The sequence below is a fragment of the Vidua chalybeata genome, chromosome 6 (assembly GCF_026979565.1).
Source record: "Vidua chalybeata isolate OUT-0048 chromosome 6, bVidCha1 merged haplotype, whole genome shotgun sequence".
In the NCBI taxonomy this organism is placed as follows: domain Eukaryota; kingdom Metazoa; phylum Chordata; class Aves; order Passeriformes; family Viduidae; genus Vidua; species Vidua chalybeata.
In genome coordinates, this window is record NC_071535.1 from 20,161,049 (window position 1) to 20,183,872 (window position 22,824).

At 41.8% G+C, this 22,824-nt stretch overlaps 1 protein-coding gene across 6 annotated transcripts in view; it reads left to right on the forward strand.

Moving 5' to 3' along the window:
• The window catches only part of STON2 (stonin 2), a 68,399-nt gene that overhangs the window by 40,919 nt on the left and 4,656 nt on the right, over positions 1-22,824 (forward strand). For 5 of the 6 annotated variants that reach the window (XM_053945269.1, XM_053945267.1, XM_053945268.1 and 2 more), the window contains 2 exons: positions 13,671-15,506; positions 21,456-21,658. In XM_053945269.1, the coding sequence (XP_053801244.1) occupies positions 13,671-15,506; positions 21,456-21,658 (2,039 nt within the window). Of the gene's footprint in view, positions 1-13,670; positions 15,507-17,152; positions 17,361-21,455; positions 21,659-22,824 lie in introns of those variants that run through there. The other variant, XM_053945270.1, reaches the window with a different exon arrangement.

The window sequence follows — 22,824 nt, forward strand, 5'->3', positions numbered from 1 at the left end:
GCAGGATGCTTGTTCTTCCAACCCAATCAAAAGTTAAGCTGGTCTTGGCTGAAAAGGGAGTTGCTTTGTCTGCTTGACGTTTGCTCAATTTCTGTACAGTGAATAAGAAGGGAGATAAGAAGGTAAGAGGGGAAATAAGAAGATAACAATAGATTTTTTTCTTTTTTTTTTTTTTTTTTTCCCATCAAAGACCACTGAGAAAAAGGTCTTGCCTTTCACAAAAGCAACCAGAACTTTTTCCTTTGGACAGCGAGGCTCAGGTGTGGATTATAAGAATCTGCGTACTCTAGAGCTGCATGTATGTACAGAGACTCAATGCTGGGAGTCATAACTTGGGGAAAGCATGTAGGATTCCAGTAGCTGCCCTCCTGTTAAACTCTACCCTGTGTTTACAGAGGATAATGCTACTAGTGCTATCTGTATTTATTCTTTGTGTTGGCAAAGTGTTGCCACTTCCATTCAATAACTTTCTAATGGTTCCCACTAGTAGCCTGCTCTGCTGGAGAGATAAAATATGTAGAACCAGTTCCTGCCTTATGTTAAAATTGCAAACTGTCCACTCAACATCCGTGATCAGCCAAAGCTTTCTGTGAAACGACTTTAGCCAGGGACCTCCCGTGTTTTCCCAACACGGAGATTTCTAAAGGACCCTAAAGGATGCCAGTTCCAGGCATGCAATGCTTTTAACGTGTTTGGTGCATGTTATTTTGATCTAGTTCAAATTCTGTAATCAGCGCCCAGGCTTGTCCGTATAAGCCGGTCCTGCGGAGCAGCCTGTGGCGAAGGCCAGCCCGCAGTGAGCGCCGCGCAGCCCCGGCGCTGCCCTGCCCTGCCCTGCCCTGCCCTGCCCGCCGCGGGCCCGGCACGGACACCCAGCCCGGGCTCCCTGCCCTGCTCTGCCCTGCTCTGCCCGCCGCGGGCCCGGCACGGACACCCAGCCCGGGCTCCCTGCCCTGCCCGCCGCGGGCCCCGGCGCAGCCCCGGCGGCCGGGGAGGGCAGCCCGCTCACCCCGCTGCTATGGCAACAGGCCGGGAATGCCTCTGGCTCAGCCGTCCCGCTCTCCGCTCCGAAGCGCCTGCTCTGCAGACAGCTCCATTGTCTGCCGGACAGTGGTCTTTCCATCGGCTTCCAGCGAAATAGCCTCTTCCCGAAGACAAAAGGCTCGGCACAAAGAGATTGAACAAGGCAAAAAGTTTAAAGGGGCAAAAGAAAATCCCCTTAATTTATGTTTTAACCGTAGGGGAGAGAGGAAAAAATAATTCTGGCTTCTCCTAAGTGATAGTTGGTGATGAAGGAGAGGGGTCATAACCAGGTTTTGTTGGGATTTGGTAATTGCTTCCTGATGCATCCTGAAACTATTCACAAGGAGACTGGCTTGCCCACAGGACTGTGGCATGGTTTTTATCCCTGCACAGTCAGGCTGCTGCCAACTGACGACTGTTCAGATCATGTAATGAGAGATCTAGGTTTCAATTTGCTTTATGGGCGAACCACTTTTTATATCCAAAATAATGAGATCTGATCCCAAGAAACAGTTTTGTTTAGATCCAGCTCAGAGGACTCAAGTGCAGATTTGCCAAGTATCAATTTATTTTCTGAAGTTTACCCCTTAGGTTGTGGTGCAGTGATGATGGAGAAATTTAGGGGGGAGGATACTGCTGAGTTAGTAAATACAGGATTTAATCTTGCAAGCTCTCAGCATTTCTAGAGCATTAAAATTCTGGTTCAAATAAACACACTCCCAGTACATTCTCTTTTCTTGTCTCAAGCAGAAACGTGCTTTCCTGAAGCCAGTGGGAAGACAGAATTCTTCATGACTTCAAGTGCTCATATGTGTGTTTCTGAACAAAGCCTACAAGAAATGCCATTCCATGTGAGAAGTTAAATTCAAACCTTTCCATAGGGTGCCTATCCTTGTCCACATGACTGGCCTTTTTGTTTCTGCCATTTGACCTTGATGTGACCTAGATGAGTGGTACAAATCTGCAAACTGAAGAGATGCAGTGCAAAAGATCAGAATATATTACATTCCTAAACGAGTTTAGATATTTCTTCTAGACTTGTTAACGTAGTGGAAGTCCATTGGGGGTACTTTCTCATCTGACAGCTATTTCTGACATTTTATACAAGTCCTTTATCCAAATAGACCAGTGGACAAAAAAAAATTTCTCCCACCCCTATTTTCATAACATACTGAAGCAATTTTGCAGCATTATCTCATGAAGAAAAAAAATCTCTTTCTATGACATGATAAGTCCTTGAAATGGTAGAATAGAATGCTTACCAGTGACGTGAGCATTCTTGTCCACAGCAGCATTGTTCCTCCTAGGTAACTCCTGTCCATTTCCTCCACCAGTCAGTGCACTATACTATGGAAGATACTGCTTTGGGGTATTTTGGTTATGCAATGTAAGATACTGCTTTTGGGTGTTTTGGTTATGCATTAAACGTTGCCCATTTATTTCTTAAATGTTCATTTGATCTGTTTGTAGGAGTACATTAAAATACATATTTTGTAATCTGAATACCTTTTCTTTAAGCTCAGTGAAGTCCTCATTATCCCATGTTCCTCATTTCTCTAATCCCTGTTGTTCCCTTTGGGCAGACCTCAGTTCTTTCAGGACTCTTCTGCAAAATCTCACATGGCCCTTGAGAAAGCTGAGCTTTGTTTACAGGGCACAGCAGCTGTGGGGGCTCTGTTGTTTTCCTTCACATTGGTCACATTCTGTGCTCAGCTCTTGTCTCTCCGGCGCCACCACCAAAGCAGCTGCACAGTTTGGTGATAGAGGCAGTGAGGCTTCTTATCACACTGTCCATACCTTTTTTTTTTTTCCCTCCCTAATCTTGTCTTGTACCCTGAAGAGATCTGTTAGATCCCTTCCACATTTCCAGAATATAGAAGTCTATTTCCACTTAGCTTTCTGTGGTGTATTTTGTACAGGGATTGTGCTGACACTATCAGAGCTCCATCCTATCCAGCCCTAGTAGCCCTGCCTAATTCCTACTTGTGGTGCCTCAGGACAGAAGTTTTCAGGATTCCCCATTCCTTCCCTCTCTGCATTCCCAACAAAGGAATGGTGAGCATCATTTGGGGATGAAATAGGGCACACAGCTAAGACTAGGTGGTGATGAGGGTTGCTAAAACTTAAAAATTTTAAAAGAAATCAGTTTTCTGAAAAGATATTCTGGACTAGCATTCAGAAATTTGCACCTTCTATACTCTGTGTTTTGCCTCCAGCCAGAATTGTAGCTTGGATTGAAGATGCCTGTTAAAGATGGAAAGATGGGAAGCTAAAATCAGCACAGAGGGCTGAAGTGTAGGTTTCTTCTTCACTTCTCCCCACAGTGCTGTGATACCATGATGAGTTACATCTTTCCATTCTTCTTGTGTGGGTCACTTTTGCTCAAACTTTTACACTTAAAAGAATCCCATGCCTTTCTGTTCACTCTAATCACACCAACATGGTCCAAGGGAGGGAGGAAGCAATTGCATGTTGGATCATTTCTCTTTGGCTGCTTCTGTGGAGTGACCCTGAATAATCCTGTGTACCGTGGCAGCTACACACATACATACAAAAAGGGAAAACAGAACTCCAAATGACATAAGATAGGCAACAGCCCAGTATTTGGTTCTGTTGATTTCCTGCAATTGTGAATAGCTGCAAAACAGCTGGGGTTTTATGGTGGGAGCCTGGACTGGTTGTGCTAAGGGAGTCTCAGGCCTGGAGCAGATGAGTGTAGAAAAGGGGGAATGGCCTCATCAATCACAGCAATATATCGTAAAACAAGCAAGTCTGTCACAGCAGCCTCCCAAACTGGTGGACAGCTGCCTGAGGTTGGAGATGACGTGCTGATAACACCATGGGATGATAACAAGACTCTCAGACTTGGACAGAGGGCTGCATAGCAGGACAATTAATTAAAATGTATTTGGATGAACAAGCTGGAAAGTTTTCTGTCTTCCACCCTCTTTGGGAGTCCTTTTGTTATATATATACAATGTGTGAGCTGGGTCAACTCTGTTATTTTCCAAAGCTGGCTGAAGTTGTTGATGGTAGGGTTGTGCTCATCAGACTGGCAGGGCAAGCACAAACTGACAGCACAGCTGTGCTTTTCATAACACTCTCCAAGACAACCCCTGTAGCATCACTTTTTTTTTTGAATGGACAAAATCTGAGATCAGTGTCATTGTAGAAGAGACTGGAGTTAGGTTATGAGTAGTGGGAATATTTCTTCCTACTATGTTTTGTCTGAATTGTCATGCTCAACATATATCCAAAACACATCTTTAAGGGCCTCAAGAGGTGAAAACCGGCAGTGCAGCATCCTGACTCAACCCTGCAACCACCTTAGCAACAGCCCAATATGAATTTTGAAGACAATAACAGAACAATAACCAAATAAAGTGGTGCCTGTCTCACTGTAAGAAGCATGTTTCACAATCTGTTGCTGCAAACATTTGCCTTCCAAGGTCTTGGTAAGCCTTTTTCACTTACCTCAAATATTTTTTGGTGGAATCCTCCTTGCCCCTAAATAGTGTGGACAGTACCCTGTTTCTCAGCCTATGGGAGGAGCAAACAGGATGAAGCAAAAGCCCAGCATTTCTCCTTGCAGTTCACAGCCAGTCTGGTATGTAAGCATTGAGCCTTAGCTGTTTACTCCAGTTTCTCCACCTTTCTCTTTGTTTTCATCCAGATACACTTGCATACAAGACTTGCAATGGCCAGTGCACAAAGAACTACCTTGACACACATAAGTTAAGTTTTGCTCAGCCAAGGGCCACAGCTTCTACTCTCTACAATTGTTTTATTCCCTACAGGAGCTTCTTTGCTTATTCCCTTTATCCTCTATGGTTCCTAGAAAATCCACAGGCTTTCACATGACTTATGATAACTTATTTATCAAACACACATGACAACAACCATTAACATTTCCCATTACATCAGTATGTTTGCTTTGCTACAGAGAGAAAACTTGTGGAGCAGAGACCATAAATTGCTAGCTGAAGGTCACTTAAACAGTCATATGATTCAGATTAGCACCTAAGACTTTTGTAGCCCATTCCTGTGTCATATTCTTTGTATCATCCTGCTTCTCAGGCACCTTTAATTACTATTTTTTTTATTGAGGGTGTGGGTGTTGAGCTGGAAGGTGCATCTTCAGTGATGTCTATGTGGGTCAGGCATTGCATGTAGGTCATGTCCTTTTTGCTTTTTCACACTATTTCCAGCCACTTACCTTCAGTCTTTCGTGTTATGGGTCAAAAATCCCTCCAAAATAAAAAAAAAAACAAACAAAAAACCCAAATTCAGACACATGTGGCTTTGTTACAGCTCTTCTCACCTTTGCATTGAGCACTTCACATAAAACTTCCCTGTAGCCTGGAGCTCACATATGCTTTGAGTCAAGAAGAACTGGCCAAACTGGCTACTCTCATGCAGTTACATGGTCTTCTCTGCATTTTAAACAGAAAATGTTTCCATAACAAGCTACAGGGGTGAAAAGTATAAGCGTTAGGCAGAAGTTGAGCACTTCTATCTTCCATAATTTATAGCTATTTATCAGCTGTGTTGTTTATGAAACACATTTGTCTTCACAGTTCACCTGGTAACTAAATTATTAAAATACGTAACTGAAATGGAAGTTTCCGCAGACTCTTACATTAGAAATTTTTAAATGGTTCTTTGGATTTGTTTTAAATATCAGCAGTGACATAACTTGTAAATCATTTTGATATTGCTCAGGGTGAAGGTAGCGTACAAATATGAGATTACTTCTTGACCGCATGACCTGAGATATGCAGACATATCTGGCAGACAGGATGTGAGCTGCTGACTTGATATGATATAAAACTTGATCCTGGGAAGTGCCTTGGGCACAGGAATGAGGAAGTTAGTGCTACTATTTTTAAATGTTGTGAGGAGCCAGAAGTGTTTGCAGTAGTGCATTTTGAAGATGTAAAATATCCTGTCTCTTTCTAAATGATGTGCAATGTTTATTTTTGTAAGCAGTGGATTGAGCACTGGTACAGGCTTATTCAACATCCCTGTGTATTGACTTTCTTTTTTTGCTGAAGAATCAGCACAAGACGGAACAGATAGTTGGGGTGACACTGGTTTCAGCCATGCATGAACTGCCCACCTAGGAAGCAGAGAACCAGTTATTTTGTATTGACTCCCAAGTTGTTATCAGCTGATGTTACCATTTGTGGTCACTACCAGTACAGTTTCTGAACGGATGGACTGGCAATAGCAAACCCAGAGTGCTTCAGCCACTTAACACACGATGATCTCTTGCCTTAGATCTTCCTATAGCTATGGGAACATTTCTCACATTTATTCAGCAGGGCCAGACCCCACACCTGTGCAGTACTGCAGCAGCTATCTGAATCCATAACTCGAGGCATGAGACCATAGTGTGTTGCTTTGCTATCAAAGGTTATGCTGCTCAGTGGGACCCCAGATTCTGAGTGGATGCAGTAGCTGGCACATTTCCACCTGTAGTCTGGCACTGTAAATGGCAGGCTTGTTCCATGTGGTATTATCTCAGGTACTCAAGACAAAACTAACAAGGTCTGCAAACCTTTGTATTTTGTTACTGGTCCATCATACGTTGCTTGAAAAGTTACAGCATAATGAAGTAACATATTGTCTGTGTATGAGAGATTCATGTGATTGCCTTTTGCAAAATAGAGCTTGTTCAATGGATGGTAGCACCACCTCCTCCAAGATGGAGTGGGATTGTCTTTGCATTTATAGGGCTGGCTACAGATTTATTCTGCTTGCCAGATACCAATTTCATGAAATTGGCACAGGGGCTGGGCTTGCAGACACATTTCTCTTTCCTTATTTACTCTCATTTCTTCATGAGGTCAATAGTCTCATCTCAGTGGCAGTTCCACTATTGAAGGATATGTTGTATGTACTGTGGACTAAAATCAGAGAGGAAGGCAGACATCTGTGGAAAGAAGCAAAGTCCAAAGTATGTTGAGGAAAACTGTCTTCATTTATCTTTGCCAAAGTACCTTTAAAGGAACCTCTTTTGAAAAATGTTGTGTATGTCTTGTTCTTCTCCTTTGCTCCTTGTTCTTCTTTTGGAAAAAAAAGTCGTAGTCTGATTCATTCTTCTGCAGAGACTCTCTCATTCTCTTATTGATCTCTGTGCTGAAACAGGTTCAGCTTGGTGTTTTCCAGCTCTGCTCTGTCCCTTCACACACAGGCTTTGTCTTGCCTACCCAAACTGGGAGTGTAAATATTCCCGTGGCAGTAAATGACTAAGTCTAGGGTGTAGTCACTGTCTTGGCAATCTCTGGGCTGAGCACACCTTGCTGAGAACACAGTTAGATGACATAGTGGTGAAAATATGTCAGTCATATCTGTGCCATATCTTCAGGGGTAGAAATGAAGGTGCTTTGTAATGAATCATGTAGGTATGCTTACTTGCTAAGACAATTACTTTATGACTATACCTGTTTGTTTAATAGAAAAAAGTTCTCAGGTAGAAGAAGGAGGTTTAAATTTTTCTCCACCACTTAGATGAGATCTGTTCACAACTTGGCTCTAATTAGAAGCAAATAGTATTATGTCACATGTAGCATGTGAATTCTTTGAACAGGCATAGTGTTGTGTAAATCTTGTAAAAATCTTGAGCACTTCTTCCTATTTTATCAGTGTTAATGTACCGCCTTCTGGCCTGCTAATGGAAACACATGAACTGACCTTCAGGAGCTTTCCTAATCTGTGGCTCTCAAATGGGCTAAATCAAAAAGCCTCTTTTTCTATAGTAGTTCTGGGACCCACTGGCTACTGTTGTGTTACACAAGAGAAGAGCTCCACTCTTTCAAGTATGTAAAGAGAACAAAAAGTGTTTACTTCAATTTCTTCTTAGAGTAGCCATACTTACTGGAAAAAAAAAAAAAAACAAAGCAAGATATGTTTAAGTGATAAGCAGTGCTTTTACTTGGAGTATGAAATGTTTACTAGCTCTGACTAGGAGAACTTCATTCCCTTTAGAAGTAACTGCCTCTTAACTGTAATTCCTGCCTGATGTAAAGATGTAACAGTTTATTCAAGAGACTAACAACCTCATCCATTATTTTCATGAACTATTGGAGTCTACTTACATGAATTTGGAGTCTACTGTTCTACTGTTCAAATGATAAATTGGTATGAATTGGAGACACAGGCACTTACACTTCAAAGCTATATATCTCTCTTTGCTGTAATGTTCTGGTGATTTTTGGATAGGCTGTATGCTTGTTCTTGACTGTAATTCTGTCTAGGAATATTAATACACTAACTTGTAAGTGTTTACAGGCTAAAAACTAAGCAGTAGATCTAGAAAGAGCATTGTCTGAATATGGATATTTTCTTCACAAATCTAATTTATCAGTTTTATGCACAATGTGTTACAGATGCTTAAGACTAGCCAGACACATTCTGATTTCTTAGGGCACTGCATACTACAGACTGCAGAACACGTAAGGAACTTCTATAAAACTGTAGTTGCAGCCAAGATCTGTACAGGACAAAGGGGAGTTCACTGTACACAGACTATGAATTGCTGAAATATTTTTTCAGTTATTCCATACCATATCTTACACGCTGGTGGTACAGATTTTTTTTTATGAACTAGAGTTTTAACTACTCAATAAACATAACACAATAAAAATACTGAGTATTTTTTTAACTAAATCACTCAAGAAAGTTCTACAAACTAATTTTGTTATCTTGAACATTTTCTTTATTCAAGGAAGAGTGAAAGGGTTCTGAATTAATTAATTTCTCCAGTTGAATAAAGATAAACAGAGAAGAGGAAGATGATTGATAGCTTCCTGCAATGAGACTTACAGCTGCAACTACTGCTGTTCTGGTAGTGTGAAACCAGTGTCTTAATGGTTAGTTCACTCTCATTTGTTGGGAAGATGCTCCTTTCCTTCTCCCTGCAGTAAGGAGTGGTGTGAGTGGAGGGGACACCAGGCAAATAATTCTGGGCAGTAAAGCACTGTGAGCACAACTCCTGAAATACAGTAGTCCTTCCTTCCCATAAACACAGACTTCTCTGTAGAGAGATAATTGTTAGAAAAAGTCAAAACATCACTGGAAAAAGTCAACAAAAACTTCTAGGGTTCTTTAAGATAATAAGTAACTATCATTTTCAACATTTTTCTTGCAGTATGAGGGCTGCTGCAACCTAGCTGTGAGGGCTGAGTCATCATTTTCTTGTATTTCATCTTCAGTTTAGTATCTGCATGATGGCTTACATTTAAAATTAAATATAGCAGTTCTTACAGAGACTCATGGGAATAAATTAATTGAACCTAGATGAAATTCACTGTGTTTTAAATAGATTTGGAAGCTCCATGATAGAACTTCTTTGTTGCTTCAGATGATTTAACTTCTTTTGACAATTAAACTTCTTTTAGGACTTATGATGAATTTGTAATAGTTAACTAAGCAACAGGCATTGTATTTAGTCACTAAGCCACTGCTAGGAACAGTCTGTGTAGTACTACTGTAGTACAGATTTGGGATGCAACAAGGTTTAAGCAGGCCAGATTTATGTGGCCTACATTTAGACAATTGTGTTCAAAGAGAGTCACCTGAGAATGAATCCATTCAACATGACCTGAGAAGTCAGTCAAGTGGGAGGAGAATGAATAAGAGGAAACTGCAGAGATCAGATCTGTGACTTCCATCTTGCACCTTCTCTTGCTGCTTATTTAGTCTGTGGTGATTTTGAAAAGTCTCTTAGCTGTGCCTTAACACCTAACTTTTGTACTAACAGTTAAGATGTTGGAGAACTAAGTTGCTGTTAAATTTTTGCATGTGGTGTGTTCAGTAGCAAGAGTAAGGGGCTTGGCCTGTGTGAGCAGTCACCTCTTCTATGTGCCAGAACTTGCAGAGACACTCAAAAAGTCTGAGGAGTGCTTACAAATCTTGCAACCTGTTGCGTGTTGGTGGTCAAGAGATTTGGGACTTTCCAGCTGCGCTCTCTACTCTTCTTGAAAAGAGGCAAGGTGGATGCCTCTTCTTCTGTCTCCAAAATCTGTTCTGAAGCTCATGGGAAGAAGGTGTCCTGCAAGGTTGTGAGAGGACATTTTTTGATGTTACCACTCACTAATTGATAGCAAAGGTACCTAGGAAGCACATGGATGTAGTAACTGCCACCCTACAGGGATTTTTTCCAGGCAAAATAAGCAGGTAGTACCCTCCTGTTGACAAGTCCTCTTCTGTGCTTTGAGCTGTATACTCTTGTATCTAGTTTCTGTGCACTTTCCTAGTGTCTGTTTATGCTGCTGTTTGCAGCAGTAACAGATTTGACCTTCTACCATTAACAGAGCTGTGATAAAAGAAAAGCTGATGAAAACAGACCTGGCTTCATAACTTGTACAAAACTTGAAAGTTTTTAAAGGGCATATATGCAACAGAACTATTAATTGAATCAGTTTATTGGTTTATATTCACTTCTGTGGCATTTACTCACTTACACTGTGTTCTCAAAGAGTCCTAGAAATGTGCTGGATACTGAGGTACAGAGGAACAGTGTTCCACATGTAACACTTTTATAGTCAGAAATTAGAAAAAAAGTGGGAAGAGAAGCTGTGATGTGATATGATAGTGATGTTTTCCCAAAGCCACATATGAGGTTGGTGTCAAGGCTGGAAATAGGAGTTCAGTTGTATCACTTCAAAGTGATGGCCCACTCACTCAAGTTTTTTAAATTACACCATCTCTTTTAGTAAGATCAGAAACACGACAGACTGCCCCAAAAAAATGTGCAGACAGAGTTGAATTGACTTGGATATGGAAAAGCAAGAAAATTACCAGATATGGATGTCATGGAAACTATATGGGAGTATAACCTTTATCATGGAGACAGAACTGCACAGCAGCCTGGTCCTTGATTTCTTCCAGATTCTGTCTATCTTAATTTTCTGCTTTTCTATAATTGCTTATACAGACACCACAGGTTTTGTTGCTGGTATCCTCATGACCTGGCTGATCTTTAAAGACCAAGTCTGTATACCAGTGTCTGGTGGATTTTATGTAAAGAGCCCTAGAAGAGACCCAGCTATGCCAACAGAAATCTTAGCAGTGCTTGCTTTGTCTGAGGAGCTGGTGTAGACTACATCAGGGAAGTCAGGACCCCTTTGGAAGGTGTGACATGGTAAGAGTATGCCTTTACTGCAGACTTAAGTTCAAAGAGCTATCTGAATTATATGAAAATTAATATATTCAGGTAACAGGAACAGTCATGCCATGAAGCTCTGAGCTAATTTCTCTCGAGAGGCAAAATAGATGAGTACTCAGAAATTTTAAATTTCAGGCATTTGCTCAGGTCCAATTCTGAAAGTTGTTATCTGCCTTTCTTTTCTTGAAAGGTACGTAATACCCTCATATCTTCTTAATACTTCCATGGCACAGTTTTGATCACAAACACTTTGCAGTATCAATGTCTTTTAGCAGTTGGATGACTGCCTTTCCCCCAGGCACAAGTAACATGATATAACCTGGTGATTTTGGCCAAAGTAGTTATGGTTTAGCCAAATAGAAAAATGAAAAGATGATACATTAAAGAGAACCAAAGCTTTCTTTCCTTGTCACAAGGAAATTATATTAAATTGCAGGCAGAGAAGAGGTGGGCTGCTCTTAAGCAACCCAGATCTTATAAACACTGGAATTTTTGAAGTCCTAAAAGAAACAAGCAATGTTTTCCCGGAAATAGCATAAAACCTTTGCTTCAAGGTGCTACATACTGGATGACCAAAGTCCTGGAAAGACATGAGACAGCATAGATAATATATTAGTGTGGACTGAGGATCAGAATAGTACCAGATTATTCTTTGTGGGTTCTTTATTACTTTCTCACTCAGGGTGTGATTGTGGATAATAGTCAGTTTCCCCTCCCCAGATCTGTTTATAGCCTTGTGGCAATACTGAGCAGATAAGGAATCCACCACTGCACCTTGTGGTGTGACCAGTAGCAGGGGCTACAGACAGGCACTGTGCAAAGCTGGGAGTGAGATAGCAGGGTAGAGAAGAAAATCTGAGAAACTGAGACAATGGCACTTCTTTTAACAGACACTTTGCAATGCATGGGTAGTCTGTAAAAGTTGTCTGTTCTTGTTATTGCTTTGTATTGCTGTGGCTTGAAAAATAAATTGGTATCATTCACCTTCATGTATAATTCTCAATTGTAATAACCCTTAGAACTTGGTTGATGTGTTTTGTCCTTAGATCAGAAGGTTACATATTGCTGGAATGAGAGGGCCAGAATATCAAGTTAGCCAAGACATTATAATGAGCTCATGGCAGCACTTTGGCTAGCGTGATTATTCCCTATTTCATATTCTAAATGGTAGCTGAAATAAAATTCAAATTGTCTGTTATGGTTGAAGCAGAATGGAAATCAAGCTCATCTTTTTTGGGAACTGGTGGCAATTTAAATAATGACTTAAAGTGGTTTGGTGGTGTTGTTGCTGTAAATTATGCTCAAAGCATAGGTGTACAGCTATACCACAGGGCTACATTTTACATTTACTTCTTGCTTGTACTGAAGAGCAGTGACTTGTGTAAAACATGAGATGTCTGCGAGAAGCAAAAAGCACAAATGCCAGCACTGCTGTATCATGCAGAGCAAACATGGTGCATCTACAGAGTATAATTTCATGCTGGCTGCTCATTTTTTGGAGCATTCTGATTCATTAGTTCAGTAGGAAGAAAATGGGAAGAAAATAATTAAATTTCTTAACACTGAGAATTTGTACTCATTTTGGAAAACAACCGCTACAACAATCCTGGGAAGAGCTGGGACTGAAATAGCGCACTGTGGTACAGTTTTCTAGGAAGTGTCTTGGCAGAGCCCAAGACTAGGAAAATAGCATTCAAAGGTGCCCTGTCCTCAGAGAGGATGAGGACAGCTTCCACAACACAAGTCAAAACCACGTTTTTCCTTATCCTGACATATATCCCTAGATCACAGGTTCTCCGAGAGATTTTTCAGAGACATCCAAGGACTGTCAGACTCTTGCACATTGGGTATGACAAAGAGACTCTTTGCTGAACACATCCTGGAGAAAAATCACACCTGGGCACCTTTTACAGTGCTGTCACCATACCCCATGTGCTTTTGTGGTAACGACAAATGCACAGGCAAGTACATGGGGACAGATTGCAGATGTGCTCTTCCTCAATGTTCATTCCTCTTCCTACTGGATTATTCTTGAGAGCAAAGGGTATGGGGACAGAAAAGGGAAGAAAATTATAACAAGAGTGAGTGAACATTCCAGGCAAATAACAGAAGATAACTGTGGAGAAGAAATGCATCCTAAAAGTTTACAGAGGGAAGTTTTAAAAAATCACTGTGACATGTGGTTTCTCCTATAGGTCATTATGTTGGGATGAGATCAGTACCATCATTGCTGTCATTGCTTTAATATGTCTTCCTGGATTCCTTTTCTGTGTTCAACTGTGTATCCTTTAATTAATTCTTGTCAGACTCCTCAGCATTTTAGCCAAATCTTTTGACTATCTTATTCTTGCCCAGCATTTGAATGGGAATGCATGCTTCCTTGAGCATGCTGACTCTGAGGGTTTTTTTGAGGAGAGAATGAGGTAACTCCAGAATAATTAGCTGAAATTTCCTCCCCTCCCCTCTTTTTTTAAAGACAACTCCTCATCTCTCCAGGAAGATGAAGAGATAGATATGGAGGCTGTCAACTGGCAGCTGAGCAACACCTCCATGAATGGCCATTCATCTACCCCAACCACAGTTCGCTTTCCCAGCTGGGTGACCTTTGATGACAATGAAGTCAGTTTTGCACCACAGAGCCTTTCTCCCTTGAAAACAGATACCCCACCTGCAGAAACACAGGCTCCAGATGTTAACTTTAATCTCACTACATCTTTAAAGAAAAGAGAACGTCCTAAAAGTACATTGGGAGACCTCTCCAAAATTCAAAAACTAGATCTCTCCTCTTTAACCAAGTTGCCTTCTGTTGAAACACCACCGTGGAGTGCTACTAATCCCTTTCTGGATGAATCTCTTCGAGATGTCCAACCCTCACCCATCAATCCATTCAGCTCATTCTTTGAGGAGCAAGAGAGGTGTTCCAAAAGCTCTTCTGTTTCCAGTGCTCCAGGCAAAAGCCATAGAGACTCTCTCATTATTCTCCATCAAGAGCCTGATACAATCAGTTTCCATGAGGCAAACAAGACTGTAACACACACAGATGCTGTAGAGCAGCTCAAACAGCTCCAGATTGGAGACCCAGATGGTGTGAGCAGTCCTACCTTGCCCGATGATGACCCCATGATGCCATATGATCTGGATGCAGCTTTATTTAACCTGGCACCAGCTCAGCCAAAGGATGGATGGCCAATGATGCTGAGGATCCCAGAGAAGAAGAACATTATGTCATCCAGGCACTGGGGACCAATATACGTCAAGCTGACTGACAGTGGATGTATACAGCTTTTTTATGAGAAGGGGCTAGAGAAGCCTTTCCGGGAACTCAAACTTGAAATCAATCATGAGATTTCAGAGCGCAAGCTGCAGAACTATGATGAGAATGGAAGGATACACAGCGTGCGGTTGGATCGCACAACATACAAGGAGAAAAAGAAGTATCAGCCTAAGCCAGCCATTGCACACACTGCAGAGAGAGAGCAAATTATCAAGCTTGGGACTACAGATTATGAAGACTTCCTTAGCTTCATCACTGCTGTGCAAGACACACTGATGAACTTGCCAGCTTCATCAACAGATCTGAGCACAGTGGGACTGAATTACCAAGAAGAAGAAATCACTGTGGATGTTAGGGATGAGTTTCATGGCATCTTGGCCAAGGGAGATAGTGTGATTCTCCAGCACAGTGTGCTGACTCATATCTACGTTCTCAGCTTCCTTTCTGGCCTGGCAGAATGCAGATTGGGCCTTAATGATATCCTGATCAAAGGGAATGAAATAGTTGCAAGGCAGGATATTATGCCCACTACTACCACTAAGTGGATTAAATTACACAGCTGCCGCTTCCATTCATGTGTGGATGAGGATATGTTTAATAACTCCCGTATTATCCTGTTCAACCCCTTGGATGCCTGTCGGTTTGAACTGATGAGATTCAGGACTGTCTTTGCTGAGAAAACTTTGCCTTTTACTCTGAGGACAGCTGCCAGCATCAATGGTGCCGAGGTGGAGGTGCAGAGCTGGCTGATGATGTCCACAGGGTTCTCTTCCAACCATGACCCTTTAACTCAGGTCCCTTGTGAAAATGTGATGATCCGCTACCCCGTGCCAAGTGAGTGGGTGAAGAACTTCCGCAGGGAGAGTGTCCTGGGGGAGAAATCTTTGAAAGCCAAGGTGAACAAGGGAGCCACTTTTGGATCAGCCAGTCTGTCTGGCTCTGAGCCAGTAATGAGAGTCACTTTGGGAACTGCCAAATATGAGCATGCCTTTAATTCCATCGTATGGAGGATAAACCGACTGCCTGACAAAAACTCAGGTGAGTGGCATATACCATCTCTGTAGGAATAAACTAAAACAAATTATGTACTTTGAAAGATAAGAAATACTGAGTTTAAATGGTGAAAGATATATCATCCTTTTTAGTATACCAAAGGGCATAAATTAGTTGCATGAAGTATTTGTCTGACCCTTCATTGTAATAGTTTTACGTATACTACAAATATAGCTAATGGTAAAAACAGTTTCAGGTTTTCTAGATGCAAAAATATGTGTTTTGTCTCTGCTTGGAGGTATTTAAAAGAGACAGGGATACTTAGGGAGATAGTTTAGTGGTAGATTAAATTCATGCTAGGTTAATGGTTGGACTTGATGATCCTAAAGATATTTTCCAGTAAATGCTTCTGTGATTCTTTGATTATGAAACCTAGGCATCAAACATCTGTGTGCTCTGTACTGTTATTGGAAGCAGGGCCTTTACACGTAACTTGCAAAAGCAAGATTCTATGCTATGGGACTGAGTGACAGGAGCAGATATATTGCTGTAGCTCTAGCACATGCGATATCTTTTCCAAACATGCTGGGCCTGTGCTACATATTTCAATGCATATGGCACAATTAATGCCTCTGAATTATCTGAAATGGGGATTGTAAGAGAACAGAAGACATTGTTCGACCATTTAAAGATAAAATAGACATTTCCAAACACGATTTTGTGGTTCTGTTTCTGTAATCAGTGCAGACAGGGAATTACCGCTTAAACCTGAAGAGAGAACACCAACATGGAACCCCCTTTGTATTTCTATCCCAAGTCTTTTTATTTCTAGTAACATGGTCATAATTAAACATGAAAATGATGTAGGCAAGCTACTGTTCCCTTTGGCCATTTCTGGTAGTCATTCTATTTGCTGCCTGTCATCCATGGTGCACAATAAAGCTGGACATCTCAGGTTTATTCTTATTTGTAGTGAATTCTACTTCTTGACCTATTTGATCTAGAACAGCTTTTTACAAATGAGATGGACTTTCCAGTATTAATGCTGTAGTAATGCATGTGGGTCACTGGGAGGGTTTCAGTGTTCCCTGAAGGAAGTTCATTGTGGTACCAGATTTGGCACTCTCTATATGTTTTTCCTGAGTTTGGGTTATAGTGTCAGCAAAACAGTGATCCAAGTGTCCTAATCTTTTGGGTCACGTTTCAGCCCAAGGACACTAGTTTACACCACAGGCTACAAATTTGTAGAGATATCACTGACAAAAGGGAAGGCTCCAGGTTTGCTGTAGACTGAGGTGTAAGTTTGGAAACTGAGAGAAATATAGCAGTGAAAAATTCACCCTAGGCTGTTTATGAGCAATAACATGCTTATGAAGAAAATCTCAGTATGCCATCTGCATGAGCTCTGAGAATGAGATACTGTGAAAATTGGGACTTCTGTGGCATCTTCTCTCCAAAGATCTCAGTGTACCATACAGACATCACAGGTGAGGAAATGAAAGCCCTCAGACTTTAACACAATCACAGAACATGCCAGTAGCAAACCAGGAGAAGAGGTAAAACCCCTGTCTCTACTGCTTCCGGCAAGGTGATGCTGCCTTACCCGTTGCTACTCTGAGGGAGATATTGATCTGTGCCTCTTGTTTCCTTCTTTCCCATTGTGACTCTTTATTGTATATACACTGTGACAGGGGGAAGGAAATACATTACAGATTTGTTGCTGCTGTTGGACCCCTGCCACAGAGCATCTATCCATCAGTGTCATCATGCAAAACACAGGGCAGTGTGTATTTGTTTACATCCTGAGAGGAAGAGTGTCCTCACCCCTCCGGTCAGATCAGATGTTATTTCAGGGAAAGGAAGAGCCTTGGAAGCACTGTCTTGGCCAAGACACATGAGGTATGTGAGAGGGAGGGAATCCCAAAGTGATGACAGGGCAGGTCAAGTAGTTTATATCTGACCTTGCCCTTCAAGGACTATTTCTCTTTTTTGGGTGTACTTCATCCCATGGTTCTCCTTTCTCAAAGTATTCAGCAAACAAAGAGGTATATTAAGTGGTACTCAGAAGCATTCATTCCCACTCTTTCTTAGATGTGATAGTCAGTGTGGGATCTAACTACCAGCCTTGTGCACGTTTGGCTGTATCCAGCCCCATGCACAAGTCATATAATAACCCAACTTTATGTATTTGCAGTTGTCATAAATGATGCAGTTCTCAAGCACTAAACATAAAACTATGAGTCCACTGACTCACACTTTATGCTCTCTTACTGTGATACCTGTAACTCACCCCTAAGAGCACTCTGGGGCTTCCATAAATATCTGGCCTGCTAATGAACTGCTTTGATGCCTGGGACTCCAGAGCAGTGGAGAAGAAGTGGCATCATATTGGAACTGAGGGAAGTGCTGCAGGTAGCCACAGCCTGCAGCTCCACCTGCCTCCAGAGGCCACACAACCTCACAACTGGGTCCACAGTGCTTGGGGCATATGCATTGCATGGGTGCTCCAGCACATGTGCCCGTCTGCCAGGCATGCTCACAGGAGTACATATGTACGCACACATTGTGGGACTTTCTGTTCATCCACAGTGTGTGCTCTGACACACATTCCTTTGCAAACACAATCTCAGAACTCCAGAGGTCTCCAGATAGCCAGTTGGACCTCCATGCTTCACTCCATTCCCTGAATGTGGACTGGTGCAGTCTCCGTAGAGGTGAGGGGCATGGCCCCCAAACCTGCTGTCCCCAGGAGAGCGTGTCCCTACCTGCTTGAATGCAGGTTGTAGCATCATAAGAATTGTTAAGAATTATTGTTAAGAATTGTTAAGAATTATTTCAGCAGCTTTGCACTCTTACCTAAATTTTTTTCTTTCTGTGCTTTCTAATGGGATGGGGCCCTTTGCACTCTCACTGTAGGAGACAGTGTTATCAGCACTGTCTGTATTATTTTGTAGCCAAAGTATCTGCTTATGACTGAACATTGAAAAGCATGTGACAAGTGAAGGACAGTGCATACTCTGACTATGATTTGACGTAAGTAAAAAATTAGGACTGGATTCTACTGAGCACATTGCTAAAATCCAAATAGCAAATATTTGTCCATTTTTACAGCTTGGTAAACTTTATTGCCCATGACATATTTAAAATTAATATGAACAAAAGAGTTGATGAAGAATGCCTATTTGTAGGCTATTTGCAACTCCAGTTGCTGCTGGCTGGGCTTCACATGTTCTTTTTTTTTAATCCATCAGTAGAATACTAGGGAAATATCCAAACAGTCTTTGATCGTGGGAAAATGCTCTTTCTGTGAAGCAGGGATGTAACATCTATGCAGAGCCTTGGATCTGGATTTGAACTTTTCTCTAGTTTGGCTGTGGATCCCAGGCATGCTGCCTGGAATACTTTCTGAAGTAAATTAGATCTTTTAATCCGAGCATGTTGGGACAGTTGGAGTGTCATGAGTCATTTGGAACAGATTCTCTCCAATCACAGTTACACTTGCATATGTATTAATTATCAGAGATCCTTGATTGTCAGAACAAACTGGTAGTAGCTCAAGGAAACAAGAGGTGCAAAACAAAAGCAGTATGTTAATTCCTCCTGATTTTACTAAGAAGGGTACCTGTTCATTAGAGAAAGAGCTCTGAATGAGCCTGTTGAACAGTCTATAGAGGTGGTGCCTGGTGAGCCTCATGCCCAGGACAGTAATGAACACTGATGGGCTAGGTAATTTTGCAATAGCTTCAGTGAGGAGTTGCTTTCTTAATCTGTTTGTCTCCTTACCTACCACACTGAGCTGGTTTAAATTAATAACATCCATCATTTTTATGCAGTGGAGAGGGGTGTTACCAAGTGTCCAGTTGAAAATATGTGGAGTTGAAAATCTCAGCTCTCCAAAGCACCTGGCATGCAGTGTGCTCAAGCCCAGTTGAACACTTCCCAGTGATACCTTCACACACATCCACCCCAAAAGCAGCTGAGCACGTGCCAGCTCAGGAGTGTCACAGCACAAGCTGAACGTTCTGCCGCTGTGGATGTGGCCTGCACCAGGGAACAGAGCCACTCCTCCTGGGCTGCTGGTAGTCTTCACTCTGAAGGAGGGAGCAACCCACAGCAAACTAGAGAGGAAAAGCATATCAAAGCAGATGAGCAGGAAGGATTACAATGAGGAGTCTGCTGAGAGTGGTACAGTGTGAGGAAAGAGATAGGAAAGGATGGGGGAGCCTGAGACTGAGGGTTAGTTGCCATTACTGACTGCTGAACACAGATTTTTGGAGCCAGTTTTAGGCATCTTCATAATGCAATACCAGAGAGCAGTGCTGTGTCACCCAGGGGCCCCGTGTCAGATCCTGAACTGTGGTACTGGAGGGCACGGTGATCTCCCTGAGAGTTCCTGGGGCTGCTGCTCTCCTGTGGTGGGCAGGACCACCAGGAAGGCCTGCTGTGTACCATGGCTCTTGATCCAGAAAAAGCATGTCCATGTATGAAAAGCCAGGAAGGGCTGTCAAACAGATCCTGCCTTGCTCTAGAACCAGGGCAAATGAGTCAGTACTCTGCTTGGGATAATTAACCCTGATAAAAAGCAGATGTATTTTTAATGCTTGCAAGAACTTGAGCTTCTCTATCTGCTTGATAACTGCACCCATTCATTCATAACTTGTATCCAGCTATGGTGCTGCATATCCTTGGTCTGTGCACAGCCTCTCACTGGATTTGCTGCACACACATTATTTTACAAACCTTCCAGTGGTAAGGGAACTTTGGCTAGACCGTTTTGAAATATGAGGCTGACTCTAGATTCTTACCAGACTTACACCGAGTAGAATTTTTTTTCCAGTTCTGTTTCAGAGGTCAAGTGGGATGTTGCAATGCCTATGCCCTCTAAAGACTGCCTAATTTCATCCTGTTGAGACTAGTCATACTTCAAAATCTTACATCTTGCTTTTCAGGCTTCAGTTTAACAAGGCTGACTTTGGGCTAAGCAGGTGTATTCCAGCTTTTCCCAGTGGAAGCTTTTGGGCTTTCCCTACCCAGGTCTCTTTACTTTATCTGCCTTCTTCCTTCCTTGTCTCTGTCCTGTACACCTTGCTGACCTGTATGGAGAACTTTCCTAGTGAACAAGTATTCATGAATCCTAAAGCCTGTAATAAAGGCAAGCAAAGATTCCATTCATTACTTACACATTCATTTACACATACATAGATAATAGGATCTTTTCAATCAGAAAGCCCTGTGTGGCTGTGAAGGCTTTCATCCTGATTTGGCAAATAGAAAAACTGAGGCAGAGACATTAAATTACTTGCTCAAGAGCTTAAGGAGTTGGCAGCAGAGAAAAAGCCAACTTAGTTTGACTCCAAGTCCGTACTTTAATTTCTAAACATCACTGCTGTCCAGCAAAACAAAGAAGAAGGAATAATAAGGATTGTTTACATATGACAGAGCTAAACATTACCTCCTCTCCTTGCCATCCTTAATGACTAGCCACCTTGTCATGGGTTCGAGTGAGGAATAAATGGTTATTCTGAAATTTTGCAAAAATTTGTTTTTTGAACATGGGAAAGTTATTTAACCTTATCCAGTAAATTTTTCTCTGTTAAAAAGGGGGATAACAATTTCAAATAAACATCAAATATTTCCAAACTCCCTCTTTCCTTACTGTCATTTCATAACATTTCAGAAGGATGTGCCATGATCTACTTAGCATGTGACAGACACTGAGAGAATCAAGAGGACAAATACTTCCACCCTACTGTGCTTGATTTACTTTTACATTTTCACCCACTAAAGGCAAACTAGAATGATTAGCAATCATTTTTGCATTTTGTTTAATTGCTTTGGTACTTCAACCGCATCAAAGCAGGTAAGACACTTGCTGTGAACTAATTCACCTAGGGAGATTCTGTTTCCTGCAGCTTCATGATTCTGCTTTCTCCTAGGCATTGTGTTTTGATTCATCTGACACAACTCTCATGACTGTTTACTCTCTTTTTCCAGCTTCTGGCCATCCTCACTGCTTTTTCTGTCACCTAGAGCTTGGCTCTGACCGGGAAGTGCCTTCCAGTTTTGTCCGCTATGTAGATGTGGAATTTGACATGCCCACCACTTCTGCGTCCAAAGCCACTGTTCGGTCCATCTCTGTTGAGGACAAGACTGATGTGAGGAAGTGGGTCAACTATTCAGCACACTACAGTTACAAGGTAAAACTGAGCAGTGCTAATCACCATGGTTACTTTGCATGCTTCATTGTCTTGAAAAGTATGGGCAGACAAATAAAATACCATGGACAAAAGAGGTAGGAATTCGGCACATGCCAGGCTGCGTGCAGTAGCTGCCCATGTGCAGCTATTGATTCATGGCAAATAGGCAGTGGATTGTCTCAGCAAAGATGGAATAAATTTGCTTGCAGTTGGCTGTGGAAGAGCATGCACACAGCCAGCTACTGGGGATTAGATGATATGGAGAGTTTGAACAGGAGTTTTGCTGCTCTTCCCTAGTGGGAGTGCTACCGTGGGAGTCCTACTGCAGACAAAAGAATGACAGTATTTCTCTGCTTAAATACTTCTTTCTTCTGCCTGCCCTAAGGAGAGGAGCAGATAGGAAAGTGCACTATGTATATACCTGCCCAAATATTTCTCAGTAAATTTGCATGTTAGCTGAATGCTCAGCAGAGAAATTGGCATCCTACCTTGCCGCCTTTGAGAGCAATGATAAAGAGATTCTGAAGGTACTCATGGCAAATATTTTTACTGGTAATTGTAATTATATTTTTAGTAGTTTCTTAAATTCCCTGGAGATAATATTTGATCTTCCTAAGTATCCCTTTTAAGAATTAAAACATTGGATTATTCCTGAGTTTTCAGAGATGTGGAAATTTAGAACCCAAACATAGATCCCCTTGGCCCTGTCCCGATCCAAATTGGTATCTGTAGGCCAAAGCACCTCTGAGCCTGGGGACAGCAGGGAGCGTGCTGAGATTTGGAGTAGTGTTAGGCACTGCTTCAAGAAGCAGGGAGTTGGATTTGATGATCCTTATGGGTCCCTTCAAACTCAAGAGCATTTAAAAAATTTCTTTGCTTTATACATCAGTCTTCTCAGAATTTATAATTAAGGCTGATTTTCTCCTGTCACGTAGGAAGCCACCTATCATCTGCAGATTTGGTTCTGAGCTTGTATTCAGAGTATAACTGGGAATTGTAATGAATATAAAATCATGTGAGTTCTCTGCATGACATTATCTCTTCTGGAAATTATTTCATGACACTGCTGAATTGTAGAACTGCTTAGATTAGACTGAAAATCCTTATAGTAAATAAAATCCAATTTTCCCTGATCCTCAGTCTATTTTTCCTTGCAAGCTCTCAGG